We start from the raw sequence: 13,838 nt of genomic DNA on the forward strand, positions 1-13,838 counted from the left end.
GCAAATGCGGCACACACCCCTTCCCCCTCATCGTCTCTTCTTGCATGAATCTAGGCTCCAGTGCATGACCTCATTCTCTTTCTGTTACTGAAAGGGGCTACGAAATACCAAACAAAAGTACCTGAGACTTTGCTCTCAAATCCCAGTCCTTATCAGTACCGCCTTGTATCGCCCTGTATCGAGCCTGTATGATACGTCTTTTAGGTGTAATTTTCTCACAAAGCCACCTTATTGGCGTATCGTCAGTGTATCGGCGGTGTAATCCCATTGACGCCATATTAGGTAATCTTACAGAGGAAGGTCAGCTGCCTCTCTGCACCGCAGCGGCAGTCTCCCCCCTCTCGTGCAACACCCCAGAGGCCTCGTTGACCTCTTTCCATCCTCTTGCCGTATTCCCTACCTATCTTTTATCCGTGGTTCTTCGCTGTTTGCCATCTCCATCTCGCTTTTTATCTAGATTTTGCTTCTGGACTCTCCTCTTTCACGTATCAGGGAGGATCCCATCCCTTGAGCCTCTTATCTCTCTTCTCGTATCCCCCCATACTTCTCTCTCCACCTCCAACACACCTCGGCCATCATGGCTACCCCAGCACTGCCCTCTCACCCCGGCCCCGAGCATCTCGTTACTATCAAGGTGCTTTTTAACGATAGCAACCGTCGTTTCAAGCTCCCTCTGAAGGACTTGCGAGCACAGGTGCTGCCAGAGAAGGTAAGATTCAGTCTCCACCCGAGCTCCGACCGGACCTCCAGTCCGCTCAGCTGGGGATCTCCAATCTCTTATCACAGATAGCTCTATAGCCCATCGAGATGATCGAAAATGCTCATGATTCTGATCTTTTAAACCAAACCAAGCTTTGATTGCTGATTAACTGATGCGTTGGGTTTAGCTTCGCATTCTCCTCGGTGTTCCAGCGGATGTTAACGTCATCCTCGAACGCTATTCCGACAGCGCCGGCTCCTACATGCGTCTCGACTCTGACAACTTCGCTGTCTACAAACAACTCTACAGAGCTGCCAAAGCCAAGTCAAAGCTTCGTATTAAGGCTACCACTGTCGATTCATCGGCATCGGCATCGGCATCGACTCAGCCTCCCACCGACGAGTCGTTCCCCACCCGGCACAGCTATCTTGAGACTGTTCTTAGTTCCCCAATTCCTGTTGCTCAGCCTGAGACTCTCCCATCTACATCCGAAACCACTCTTCATTCAAACCCCACAGCCCCTTCCCTCACCATAGCTTCTGATCAACCCCATTACCGAGACTTCGATATGGAGCAGGACAAACTTCGTTTCCCGGTTATCTCTCACAACTCTCCCAGTGGCATGTTCTGCATAGACTGCAACAACTGCGGTCGTTCCATTGCAAATGAGCACTACCACTGCAGTATTTGCGAGTACGGAGACTATGACTTGTGTCCCCAGTGTGTTGATGCTGGTGCATCCTGCCGCGGAGAAGGTCACTGGTTGATCAAGAGGGTGGTCGAGGGCGGTCTCGTCACTAACAGCACCACCGAGAAAATTCCTCCTCGCCAACAGTCTGCTCAAGAGATCAAGTCTGTCGCTCCAGTCGCACCTCTCCCCGCTGCCAAGCTCGTCCCTGAGATGGCGGGTCCTCCCATCCCTATCGTTGCTGCCCCCGCCCCTGCTGTCGCTTCTCCAAAGACTACTCGCTCTGATATCACTGCCGAAAATGAGGAGAAGCCAATTTGCAATGGATGCTGCCGTGGTATGTGGTTGCCATTACTTTACTATCATTTGTTACTTCCGCTAATGCAATTTCTAGAAGCCGATGAGACCAACCTGGTCCGTTGCCTGAACTGTGAAGACTATGATTTGTGCCTCCGTTGTCTGTTGAGGAACAAGCATGGTCACCATCCCGCCCACACCTTCACCTCTGGAACTGACCGCAATTTCTGCCTGAAGAACCTGATCATGGCTCGCTGTCTTCCAGGTCGCCAGTTCAAGCATGCAGCTATCTGTGATGGCTGTGACAAGCGCATCGTTGGCACCCGACACAAGTGTCTGAGCTGCCCAGACTGGGACTACTGCAGTGCCTGTGCCTCTCGCTCCAAGGAGTCCCACCCTGGCCACCGATTCGCTCCTATTTATGAAGCTATCGGTGACCAGTCGGCGCATGAGATGGACATTCACTATGGCATTTTCTGTGACGGTCCCCTATGCAAGAACAAGCCTGCCCAGAGCTACATCAAGGGTATTCGCTACAAGTGTGCTGTCTGCGATGACGTTGATTTCTGCGCGAACTGCGAGGCCTTCCCTACCAATGCTCACAATCACACCCACCCCTTGGTCAAGTTCAGGACTCCCATCCGCTCTGTCACTGTGAATACAGTTACGGAAGATCTTCCGACTGGAATCTTCCATCTGGGCGACCAGACTGATCTTCCTTCTGAGGCTCCTACCAAGGTTGAAAAGCCAGTTGAGATGTTCGCAAACAAAGTGGAGAAGACCGAGCCAGTAGAGGAGGTAGAGAAGGCAGAGCCAGCTCCTGAGCCTCCTGTCAGTGAAGTTCCAGCTTACAAGGAGGCTTACGAGGAAGTTCCCGTGGACTCGGACAGTTACCAGGCCTACTTCCTTCGTGATGCCATCTCGGATGGCACCAAGTTGCCTCCTGACACCACCTTCCGCCAGACATGGACCCTTTACAACCCGGGACCTAATTCCTGGCCCGTTGGTTGTGACATCCGCTTTGTCGGTGGAGATACCATGTTCGATGTCGATGCAAGCCACCCGTCCAGCATCGATGCGATCCGCTCTGCGATGGAAAGCAACAAGCTGACCGCTCCTCTGGAGCCTGGCTCAAGCGCTGACTTCAGTGTGACCCTCCGAACTCCTCAACGCGAGGGTGCCGCTATTTCCTACTGGCGACTGAAGTTGCCTAACGGTATGGCGATCGGTCACCGACTGTGGTGTGACATTCAGGTGCAGGCAACTCGCGTCTCCGCAGTTACCCCAGAGTCTGATGAGCAGGAAAAGTCTATCGATTCTAAGACCGAGTCGCCTGCATCCGCTAACACCGAGCTTACCAGCAGTGGCATGGTCTTCCCCAAGTTGGAGAAAGAGTCACCCGAGGCTAGCCTCATGGCTAGCACCCATGAAGCCACGGCCCCAACTCACAATGCCCCGACTCTGTCAACCGCCTCTGAGCGCGATGCCCTTGAGGACTTGGAGAGCTTGACCCTGGAGGATGCCTCTACTGACGCAGGCTTCCTCACCGATGAGGAGTATGACGTTCTAGACGCTAGTGACCAAGAGTTCCTTGAGGCCAAACAGTCGATTCACTAGATAACACCCCCGTACGACACAGAATGGAAACAGAACTGCGTGTTGAATGAATTCTTGGAATGGATGCAGTTGACTCTCCCCTTTTTTTTCTTTTTCTTTTTTTTTTCTGCTGGCCACTTCGGCTATGGCTCAGCCTTGATAATGATTCTCTTTCAATATTTGGAATTTGATTTGCTTCTTCTTACACTCTCCTTTCTACCGAGACTACCATCTTGCAGCAGGTCTCTTGGAAAATGTCGAAACTCAAAAAAAGCCCTCGTGTCAACTTAGGATAGTCTCAATGCATTGCTCTCTTCAAGTGTATGTGTACCCCGACACCGTGGCGTAACTCTCTTTCCCTGACCCGCACCGACTCCACTATCCCCGCGCCAGCGGAGACGATCTTGTCTTCTTGCCGACCAGACTCCGAGGCATTTTGATTCAATTCCACTTTAGCTATGGAGACAGCTCGGAGTATTTTTTTCCCTCGGGTTGTCTCAACCTCCACTCCATTCTCCCCTCCTCCCTTCCCCCATTCCTCCCAACACTCCCGATTGTACACTATCCCGCCTTGAACCTCATGGCACTCCTCGGTTCGGCCTTCCTAGGCCTGATCACATTACTGGTAGCTTTACTCGCACCTACTGTGATTCACTATTCGAAAATCGGTGGGCCCTTCCTCACGCCCAAGCCGACTGTCCTGGGTGAAGGTCAAGGCCCAATTGTTATTCAAGATACCGTTCACTGCGAGGACGTACACCACTATCGCCCTGCGAACTTGCTATTTACTGCATGCGAAGATGAAATTACAACACGATTTGACTGGTTTCCTGGCCTGGGACATCTCGAGCCCCATGCCGCGGGCCGGGGTTCGATTCATGTTGTGGACCCCAAGGTGAGTTTCTGTCGGTGTCGGAGGATTCTACTATATCGCGCCGAGACCCTTTTTCCCCCCACCTCCCCAACAGAGAGAGTGTGTAGTAACAGAGGATATTACTCAATTAGACTATGAAATCGAATCGCTTGACCTTTGAGAACTTCGAAGGCCAATTCGTCACACATGGCATCGACGTCATCGCGGACCCGAAGAATGCCGGCGCCGTTTATATCTTCGCCGTGAACCATTTGCCCAACCCAGCCTTTGTCCAAGCGAGCGAGAATGAGCGCGAAAGCATCGAGTCAGCCCGTTCTCAAATCGAATTGTTCCACCATGTCCTGCACTCCAAGACCGTGCAGCACGTGCGCTCGATCCGCCACTCGCTCGTCTATACCCCGAATGATATCTCTGCCGTGAGCCCGGAGGAATTCTACGTGACGAACGATCACTACTATCGCGACGGATTGCTCCGTCTTATCGAGGATATCTGGCCCTTCGCCAAGTGGTCTAATATCATTAATGTTCGAATTTCCGACATGAAGGCTAAGGACGCGACGGCCGGGCTGGATGCTTCTGTCGCGCACTCCGGGCTGTGGAACAATAATGGCCTCGGCGCAGGTCGATCCGATGATGAAATTGTTATCTCGAGTGCGGTCGGTGGTGAGCTGTATCTTGGCCAGTTGCATGCGGGTAATCACACTATCTCGATTCACACTACTATCCCCTTCGACACTGTCACCGATAACCCTAGCTACTACTCGGATCCGTATCGCTCCGAGTCCGACGATGCGAGCGGGTTTGTTGTTGCTGGTGTTTCGCAGGGTATTTACCTGGGTCAGACTGGTCATGATATTAACGGTAAAGATCCGTTGCAGGTTTGGTATACTCGCCAGACAAGTGCGGGTACTTGGGAAAACAAGCTACTGTTTGAAGACGATAGTAGCCGGATTCGCACTGCTAGTGCGGCGGTTCTCGTGCCGATTGAACCAAAGGGTGGTAGTGGTCGCAAGCAAGCTTGGTTGTTTGTGACTGGATTTTTGTCGGAGAGTATGGTTGCCGTGCAGGTGGATCTGTAGGGGGGGAAGTGAAGATGAAGCTGAAGATGAAGATGTATAAAGAAGTGTTTGAGTAGTTTCTCTTTATTTTCAGTCCTTGAATTGGATTGAGGCCACAACATGGAAACAAATGAAATGTGAAATTTAGCATGTCCAAAGAATCAATCTTCAACTGTATAACTGTCTCAGTTCTACTCTTTAAGGTATCAAGTCAACCTCGGCATCGGCTCCCAGCCGATTTCTGCCTGAGGAACCCAACACCTCCCCGTCCAACGCGCCATTCAACACGAAACCCTCTCTCCTCCGCATCCTCCCCCCCCGACCCCAAAAAAAGAGATCAATAACAATGACACTCTTAACCCGGGGTCACGCCCCCCTCCGATCCCAACTCCGGTCCCAATCCTACAAACTTTCAGCCCTGCAGCACCCACATCCCTCCGTGTGCTACCTGTCACTCTTTTCCACCTCCGCACACCATGCGGACAGAAAGACCACCACCACCGCCACCACCACTCAAAGCAACACTTCGAGCGGCACAAACACAAACACAAACACAGTCGTCACAACCCCAACACGCACCGAAATAAACGCCCCCCTAAGCACATTCCCCGCCCCAATCGAAACCCCCCCCGCAAAACCCATCCTCATCCTCATCTTCCATCGACAAAATAAAACGGCTCGTCTCCACCGGCCGCGCATATCTAACCTTCTACAAAACGGGCCTGAAAAACGTCTTCCGAAACTATCGCGCTTCAATCCCTCTCCGCAAATCACTCGGTCTGCCAATCTATCTACCCGTCTCTCCTCCTCGAACACACAGCGACGATGCTGCCTCCCTCGGCCGTGGCCAATTCCAACTCGTCCGTCGTTCAGCCCGTGACGTCCGCCGCATGATCCCCTTCACACTGATCCTGATAATCTGCGGCGAATTCACCCCGTTAATCGTCCCTATTTTCGGATCCGCAATTACGCCGGCTACATGTCGTGTCCCGAGCCAGATAACCAAGGAACGGGAAACTGGTAGTAAGAGGAAATATCTCGCACTTACGGCGCACGCCAATGCCCAGGCGGCGCAACAGGTCGGCACCATGCCGGCAACCGTCCAAATCGGCAGTGAGCAGGAAATGGCATTACTGGCGACACGATTTGCGAATGCTGAGTTTGCGCGGGATGCGGATGCGAGTGCCGTTTTGGCTGCTAGTGCTGTTTTTGGAATCGTTAAGAGTCATCAACCCCGGTTTGGGGGTTTGTTGATGGGAGCTGTGTACAGGCCGAGGTTGAGAAAATACCTTCGTTATCTTGAGATTGATGATGGGATGATTCGGGATGGTGGTGGTGTTAGGGGGTTGAGTGTTGAGGAGGTTAGGTTTGCGTTGGAGGAGCGTGGGCTTGGGGATGTGGGTTCTATTTTAAGGAAGGGGAGGAAGGTTGAGGATGTTGAGAGGAAGGCTTTGGAGATGTGGTTGGATGCCAGGAAGGGTTGATTTGCATTTTGGTAATTGATTTTGTATATGGGTTGTAGAATGGTTTGCATAGTATTAGAGAAGATTGTTGGGTGGTATTTGTACGATATTAGACACTTATACATGATATTACTACTCATTTGCCATGTTGACAATGGGAAGTAAGGAAAGAAACTTGAACCTGATCATGTTTGATATAGAAGCCTAAGATAGATCAACTTGAATATGCATCATAACTTGAAACCTTCCTAAGTAATAGTATAAAATGACTAAATGCATTCTGGGGATGGTAAAATATGGGCAGACGAAACAAAAATTACAAGTCATAAAAAAAGAAGTGCATATAAAACTTGAAGAAACCACGCTCTCGAAAACAATTATTTTGCCAATTGATCGCCTGCGATCGGGGGGTATAAGCTTGCATTCTCTCTCAAAAACCCGCACTCGCAGGACGAAAGAAATCCAAAATCCTCCAATATTCGCAATGAAATGATCAAATCAAATAACAAAATCAGAGTATTCAAGTCAGTCTACTCCAGAAAGAAAATCCACGCTAATGTTGCTTGAAATTGGTCGCTTCTTTTTTTTTCTTTTTTTTCTTTTTGGTCGGTGACCTGCCTGCCTTGCCTGTTCGTTAGTTGGCCGTTGTAGTCGCTGGCACCGTCGCCGTAGGACCACCACTACCACCAGTAGTAGTCTGAGCCTGAATGCGATTTTGTTTCGCCCAGCGTAATCCACAACTATTACACAGATCACGATTCCCGCTCGGCCCACGTCGCCATTCAGGCGTATTCTTAGTACTGCACATCGAACAAGCCTTCTCAACTGAAATAGCACTCTGCTTACGCTTGCGCTTCTTCTTCCGACTAACAAGCCGTTGAAGTTCCTCAGCAAGTGTGCGATTCTGCTTCTCCAACTCGCGAAGTTCAATCTGCCAGCTTGAGCCGCGGGTTGGATTGAGTTCTGTGAAGAACGTGGCCGGTGCGTCGGATGGTGATATACTGCGATTACCGGTTGGAAGTCCGTTCAGGCCAATGAAGGACGATAGGTCTGGGATTCGTTGGCCTAGGGCTCCGTATTGGCGGGGTGGGTTGGCGTCTTTGAAGCTTAGTGTGGTTGTTTTTGATGAGCCCGGAACAGTTGCGAGATTTTCGTCTGCGGCTGCTTCGAGGGCTGTTGGGGATGGTGGGAATGCTCGAGCGAATCGGATCTGGATGACTAGGAATGTTGGTCGGACTTTTTGGCTTGAGTCTCCTGAGTAGATTGTTGTGTGTGCGGAGAGTGAGTGGCCCTTCTTATGACGCATTTGGTGTCTGAATGAAGGAGGTTCGAGGTTCTTGTCGCTGTCGTTGTTGTTCTTGTCGTTTTTGTTACCTGTTTCGTTGGCGGCGGCTTCTAATGCGTCTGATATCGCATTCGGCCCGCCTTCTGGTTCCATGAGTTCATGCAGGCCTTTGCCGATGAAATCGTCCGGTGGACGTCCCAATACTGGCTTTGACTTGGTGGTCATGAATAGAATAACGCCAGACAAAGAGACCTTTGCCCAGACGTCATTCTCGGCTAGTGCGGCCGAGGTTCCTAACTGGGCAATCTGGTCAAGCGAGTAGACGGGTCTTGGGCGACCTGTCATAACGAGGTACTTTCTTCCTTGCTGGGGATCGATGTGCCAGGCACCGTGACTTTCGAACCACATGTAGCCTTTATACTTCTGACGAATGCGGTATACGACGCTGACGGGTGCTGGGGTGGTGCTGGCGCGCAAATCACGAATCACAGGCCCAATGTCACTTGGGTGGCAGATGGTTGATAGCGTCTTGCCGACCAATTCGACTGGGTCATATTCGAGGATTTTGCTGCAAGACGGGGAGAGGTATAGGAATTCGCCGTTGAAAGATAACACATGGATCACGTCGTCGCTGTTCTCGACAAGGATTCGATCCAGGTAGTTCCGTGAGACTCCAGACCCAGGAACTCCAGCTGCATTCAGGATGGCAGTAACCTGGTCATGTCCGAACTGGGTGAGAAGATCTGGCCGGAGCCGGTATACATCAGGCGGGGGTACAACGTATTGAGGAAGTTGATCCCGCTGATAGTTGATAGTGTAGTTACCGTCTGAATATGGGGGTCAATAACAAGTTCAACTTGAGATTTGTATCAACCAGGGGAAGCTTACCTGGATTCCTTCTTGTAATGGCGTCTGGCTTCTCAACCAGATCAACCTGGAAGCCAACGTAAAACCGATAATCATCCGAATCCCATCGAATTGGGATCATCGTGATCAGATTCATGAACGGTTGACCACCTTTGCGGTAATTGATAATACTAGCCTGAATCTCTGTACGTTCGTGAATGGTTGACCGTAGACGGTGGACGGTTTGTCCATCAACAAAGGTTCGCTTGGCACCAGCATCGACTTTGCCATCGGGTCCTTGCAAGAATCTACAATTGCGATCCACGATCTCGTCTCTAGAGTAACCAGTGAGTCGCTCAAAGGCGTCAGAGACATAGACAATCGGGTGGTCCTGTCGTGTGATATCACAAAGCACAAAGGCACAGGAGAGATCGACAGCACCAATGTTGATTTTAGGGTTCGGACGCACAGAAACTCGACTCTATTGCGGCGTTAAATTTTCAAATCCCACTTTGCTGCTGCACGATCGAAGTCGAAGATACTTACTAGAACCCCTAGAATGTCGAAGCCGCTGCTCGAATATATGCCGGTATGTTCATTTTTGGCAGCGTCGGGCGTGGAAAGCCCTGGTGATGTATAGCCATCTTGAGGTATGGGACAGGCTTTAGTCTGATATCCTGTGGCCAGCTGGCCATGACCTAATCCTAGGTTGACGACTCACCTTTGATCTGTGTCGGCTGCTTAGGCTGAATCGCCACCGGCTGCGACGCGCGGTGGGGGGCAGGCTGGGCAGGCTGGGCAGGTTGGGAGGGCAGGTTATACTGCGGGTACCGCTGGCGCTCCTGGAGAGGCCGTGGTTGACGCGCTTGAGATGGATCGCTGCCGCGGGAGAAGTCAGAGTCGTCAAAGCTGCCGGTAGAGTTGGTGGCGGCGGCGGTGTTATTATAGAGATCATTGCGAGTAGAAGGCGCAGGCGGCTGTTGCTGCTGCTGCTGCTGCTGCTGAAGGTATTGATTCGATTGTGATACGGATTGGGTAAACGGGGGGTAGGCCTGTTGGTATTGTCGTTGCTGGTCCACCGATGAGGCAAGTCCCATCGTGGTCGCGGGGTAGGTTGTCGGGATGTCGTATGCGAACGCGCCACTCGCGTCGAGGTTCACCGGCATTGAAACGGTGCTAGGGATAGAGTCGTAGGCCAGCATCACGTTGGAGAGACGTCCTTCCAGGTCACCCTGGGAACCATGAGGACGGTTGAAGGCCTGGAGGGGAAGTTCACCGTCCTCTTCTGGCAGCACGGCTCCAAAGGCATAGTTGCCCGGGTTCGGGAAGGCCATGAGGGAGGGGTCTCCGGAGGCGAGAGAGGGGTGTAAGTGTCCTGGCACAATATCTCTCTGGTCCTGAGATTCATCTCGGCCAGTTGAGTAGTCCAGGGAGTAGTTATTCATGGGGTTAGCCATGGCCAAAGGGGACAAGGGTAAACGGCGGCCTCGGCCTGCGTGGGGTCTAGAATGCAGAGCTCGGATAAGTTGTCCCAGAGCCCCGGGAAAGAGGGAACCAACGGGTTGGAATCCAGTAATGTCAGATCAAGACTCCACTCTCAAGAGTCACTTGAAGATAATAAAAAAAAAAGTAGGCGGACGATATGATATATCGGGGGGGTTGTTTGTAGATTTCCCCGAGAGTCAGCGACTTCGTATCTAATGACTTGGGGGTCGCAAAGGAGAAAAGAAGGTGTCAACTTGGATTCTCTCTCCTCTTTTCACAAAAGTACAAACACCAAATGTCATTGTGGACCCACTGGAGGGTCGTCGGCAGCCAATGGATTCGATCAGGGCTCTCTATGGTTGGAGTTGTGCCTCTTTGGAAATGCTCAAGGGATGATGGTTTCTGGTATGCTGTGAACGCCACTGATCTGATCGATCGATCGCGATATCAAATCTGTCAAATGCAAACTATTTCCGTGTCGAGATCAATAAAAGGTGGTTGAAGTCGGGTGGAGGGGTGTTGGGTCAAAAAGACGCAAAGACGGCTGGGGCCCAGTCGATCTATCACAAAATACTCCAAGACATTCGCCAGTGGACGGTACACGACGCATGGACTCCTCACAGCGGGTACTTTGTGTGAATATCACAGGCAGTTGACAGTTCAACCACAGGTGGGGTAAAATGGTACTCGTAAAATGATCGGTAGAATACACCGACCCTCAGTAAGGTGATGGGAGTAAAACACCGCACAAGGGGGACTGGGAGACTGGGATGGCGAAGAACAAGTCTGGGGAAGACCAAGAGTTCAACGATAAGGTTTGGTGCGATCTAAGGAATATAGTTGAAGACTGCTGTAAGGGGGACAGAGACTTTGTCCAGGTTGAAAGAGAGAGGAGAGAGGAGAGAGAAGAAAGAAGAAAGAAAGAAGTCGCGAGGGTGTGATGATGTTCTTATTATTGGGGAACCCCAACTTCTTCTTCTTCCTCTTTGCATCTCCTTCTCCCACCTCACCACCTCTCTTCCTCCCCTGAATTGATCTGATCCCCCTCTTTTTACCTTTGCCTTTGCCTTTGCCTGGTACTTTTGTCCATTACCCCTCTTTCACCCATTGCCTCGTTAATCCTCTACTATACGAAGTACCGCGAAGGTCTCTCCGGTCGAGCTCGAAGGGTGCCGCACATCGGTGGTTGACCACGCGATGGCGGACAAGATCTCAATCACCATCTGCGGCGACGGTGGATGCGGTACGTCCCTTTAGCTCCTGCAACCTTTTTTCAATTGCTGGGAATCTTCAATCGACCTGATTCGGTGCCATTGCAATGGAATATTTCGCGATCGAGATCTGATCAAATCGGGACAGGCAAATCATCCATCACTTTGCGGCTGGTCCGCAGTCAATGGATTCACGAGTATCACCCCCTGACCCTGACCCTGACCCCTGTCTATAACAGAATAAGCTTTGCTAATATGCATAAATGAATAGATATGACCCAACTATCGGTATTTATTTATCCCATCCCATCCCTTCTCCCACACGATCGCAATCGCAACCACAACCACAACAACAAACACAATCGCCAATACCATACTAATGCGCCCAACCTCCAGAGGACTCCTACTCAGTCACCCGAACTGTCGACGGTCTCCCCTACTTCCTCTCCATAACAGACACAGCCGGCCAAGAAGAATACCGCGGACTATGGACCGACTCAACAATGAAATCAGACGCATTCCTGCTCGTCTACGATATTACGAACCCCTCAAGCCTGCAAACACTGGACTACTTCATGGACTTCATCAAGATGGAAGCCGAGCAGCGCGTAGAGGATAATGAGCGTCTGCGAAAAGAATTCGGTCCCAATCCCACCGGTATTCAGATCGGCATGCCTCCCCCGGTAAAAATTGTTGCGGGCAACAAGTGTGATTTGAAGGATGGGCGCGCCGTCACGTCGCGCGATGGGCTGGAATATGCCCGTCAGAATGGTTGTGGGTTTATGGAGACGAGTGCGCGTGAGATGGTCAATATTGAGGAAACGTTTGCTTGTAGGTGTTGTGTCGCAGTCACAGTTGCAGTTGCATCTACAGTCGCATTGCGCATTCGTACCTATTTGCGCTGGTTCAGTAGACTAATCCCGAAAACAGTACTCGTCCGTCGCGTCGTTCAAGCTCGCCGACAACATAATATGCAGGGCGCACCCGTTCGGCCTCCTTCGCGCGCTGGTCAATCCGTCCATACCACGGCCCTTCCACCGATGGGGGCCAATGCCAGCGCCCGTGAAGCTCAATCGCGACGAAGTCGATTCTTCAAATTCCGAGGCTGGAAGACCGCCGAGAAGAAGAAGATGGCCGATGATGGTATAGAGAAAGACGCCAAGCGCGGGGCATCAGTCGATCAAGAAGAGAAAGAGAAAGAGGAGGCCGAGCATCGGGGAAGTTGGGTCCGCCGACTGTGCTGCTTGGGCTGCGGATGCCGGTGGGGATGTGGCTGCTGTTCGGCGTAGCCTCTCTCTCTCTCTCTCTGTGTGTGTGTGTGTGTGTTTGTGTGCCCAAGTCCCTCTTTCTCGCTTCTCTGTCGGTTTTCTTCTGTATTGCCCTGCTTATATACCCCATTGTACATGTTGTATCTGGTATTTAGTTATATATAGTTCTAGTTAGTATATTACCTTGTTAGTGTTAGTGTATTAGTATACGCCAATGGAAGAGGAACAATCGAGATGTCAGATCCAAGCTATCCATGTTCAACTAAGGCTCATGCATGGACGAAACGTGGACAATCGCACTCTTGACCTAACTGGGAAGAATGGCCCGGAATGGTCCTCCGTCGCGATCGCGCCCGAGACCGAGGCGGGCCAATGATTTCAAGCTAGTTTCTTGCGGATGCCAGTACATATTCGTGATCTTGATCATGAATCATGGTTCATAGTAGATGTCAACCATTGAAAACGCAGACAAATGCAATCAGGCACTTTCAACGTCAGACCGTCATAGGGTCAGAGACTGGTCTGGATCTTCAAGAAATCGCCAATCTCCACATTACGGGGTTTGGAGAACTTAGTTACAGAGCTTACATACTTACTCTGTAAGCTCTGTAAGTACATTCTAATCAATTCTTCCCCAAAACAGGGATTGCTCAAAGCGGTATTTCCAGCCCAATACCAAGCAGAGGGCAGAGATTGGCATGAAGTCATTGCGCACTACCAAGTAACTCATACAATGAACTCCTTACTATACTAGTACTAGTACGGGGTACTAGTAACGAGCATATTATTTGATTATTGCAGGTGCCTGGAAAGAACACGAATACGACGACTACTGCGGCTGGGGCTGGGGCTTGGGACTTGTGTTTAGGCTAGGGCTCGACTCTCGTACTCGCATCGCATCTCATCGTATCGAACCGATAAGGAAAACGATGTGCCACGAGCTTGAGCTATAATAAGGCCAAGGGGGGAGGGGGAGGGGGAGAAGGAGGGGCTGATGCTGATTCTGATGCTGATCCTGCTGGCAGTAGGCGGTGCAATTGTGCGCTCCGTATGTACGAGTATACGGA

General features: G+C 51.1%; 5 protein-coding genes across 5 annotated transcripts; 4 read left to right on the plus strand and 1 right to left on the minus strand.

The window, feature by feature from the left end:
* Positions 1-577: 577 nt before the first annotated feature.
* Positions 578-3,302, plus strand: N7509_005308 (ZZ type zinc finger domain protein; the record flags this gene model as incomplete). Its single annotated transcript, XM_056629945.1, has 3 exons — positions 578-709; positions 888-1,725; positions 1,783-3,302. The coding sequence occupies 3 exons, from the start codon at positions 578-580 to the stop codon at positions 3,300-3,302; spliced, it is 2,490 nt and encodes an 829-aa protein (XP_056489247.1).
* A 987-nt stretch (positions 3,303-4,289) lies between these two features.
* Positions 4,290-5,234, plus strand: N7509_005309 (serum paraoxonase/arylesterase family protein; the record flags this gene model as incomplete). The annotated part of the gene is made up of 1 exon (XM_056629946.1): positions 4,290-5,234. The coding sequence occupies one exon, from the start codon at positions 4,290-4,292 to the stop codon at positions 5,232-5,234; it is 945 nt and encodes a 314-aa protein (XP_056489248.1).
* Positions 5,235-6,103: 869 nt separating this feature from the next.
* N7509_005310 (uncharacterized protein) lies at positions 6,104-6,697 on the plus strand (the record flags this gene model as incomplete). Its single annotated transcript, XM_056629947.1, has 1 exon — positions 6,104-6,697. One exon carries the CDS (start codon positions 6,104-6,106, stop codon positions 6,695-6,697), a length of 594 nt encoding a protein of 197 aa, XP_056489249.1.
* A 613-nt stretch (positions 6,698-7,310) lies between these two features.
* lreA (uncharacterized protein) lies at positions 7,311-10,264 on the minus strand (the record flags this gene model as incomplete). Its single annotated transcript, XM_056629948.1, has 4 exons — positions 7,311-8,788; positions 8,850-9,288; positions 9,354-9,505; positions 9,529-10,264. 4 exons carry the CDS (start codon positions 10,262-10,264, stop codon positions 7,311-7,313), a joined length of 2,805 nt encoding a protein of 934 aa, XP_056489250.1.
* A 1,225-nt stretch (positions 10,265-11,489) lies between these two features.
* On the plus strand, positions 11,490-12,792 carry N7509_005312 (putative RAS small monomeric GTPase; the record flags this gene model as incomplete). The annotated part of the gene is made up of 3 exons (XM_056629949.1): positions 11,490-11,535; positions 11,900-12,334; positions 12,434-12,792. The coding sequence occupies 3 exons, from the start codon at positions 11,490-11,492 to the stop codon at positions 12,790-12,792; spliced, it is 840 nt and encodes a 279-aa protein (XP_056489251.1).
* Positions 12,793-13,838: the final 1,046 nt, after the last annotated feature.

The sequence above is a fragment of the Penicillium cosmopolitanum genome (assembly GCF_028827165.1).
Source record: "Penicillium cosmopolitanum strain IBT 29677 chromosome Unknown utg000006l:49.0-5199605.0:1.0-5204138.0, whole genome shotgun sequence".
Lineage (NCBI taxonomy): Eukaryota > Fungi > Ascomycota > Eurotiomycetes > Eurotiales > Aspergillaceae > Penicillium > Penicillium cosmopolitanum.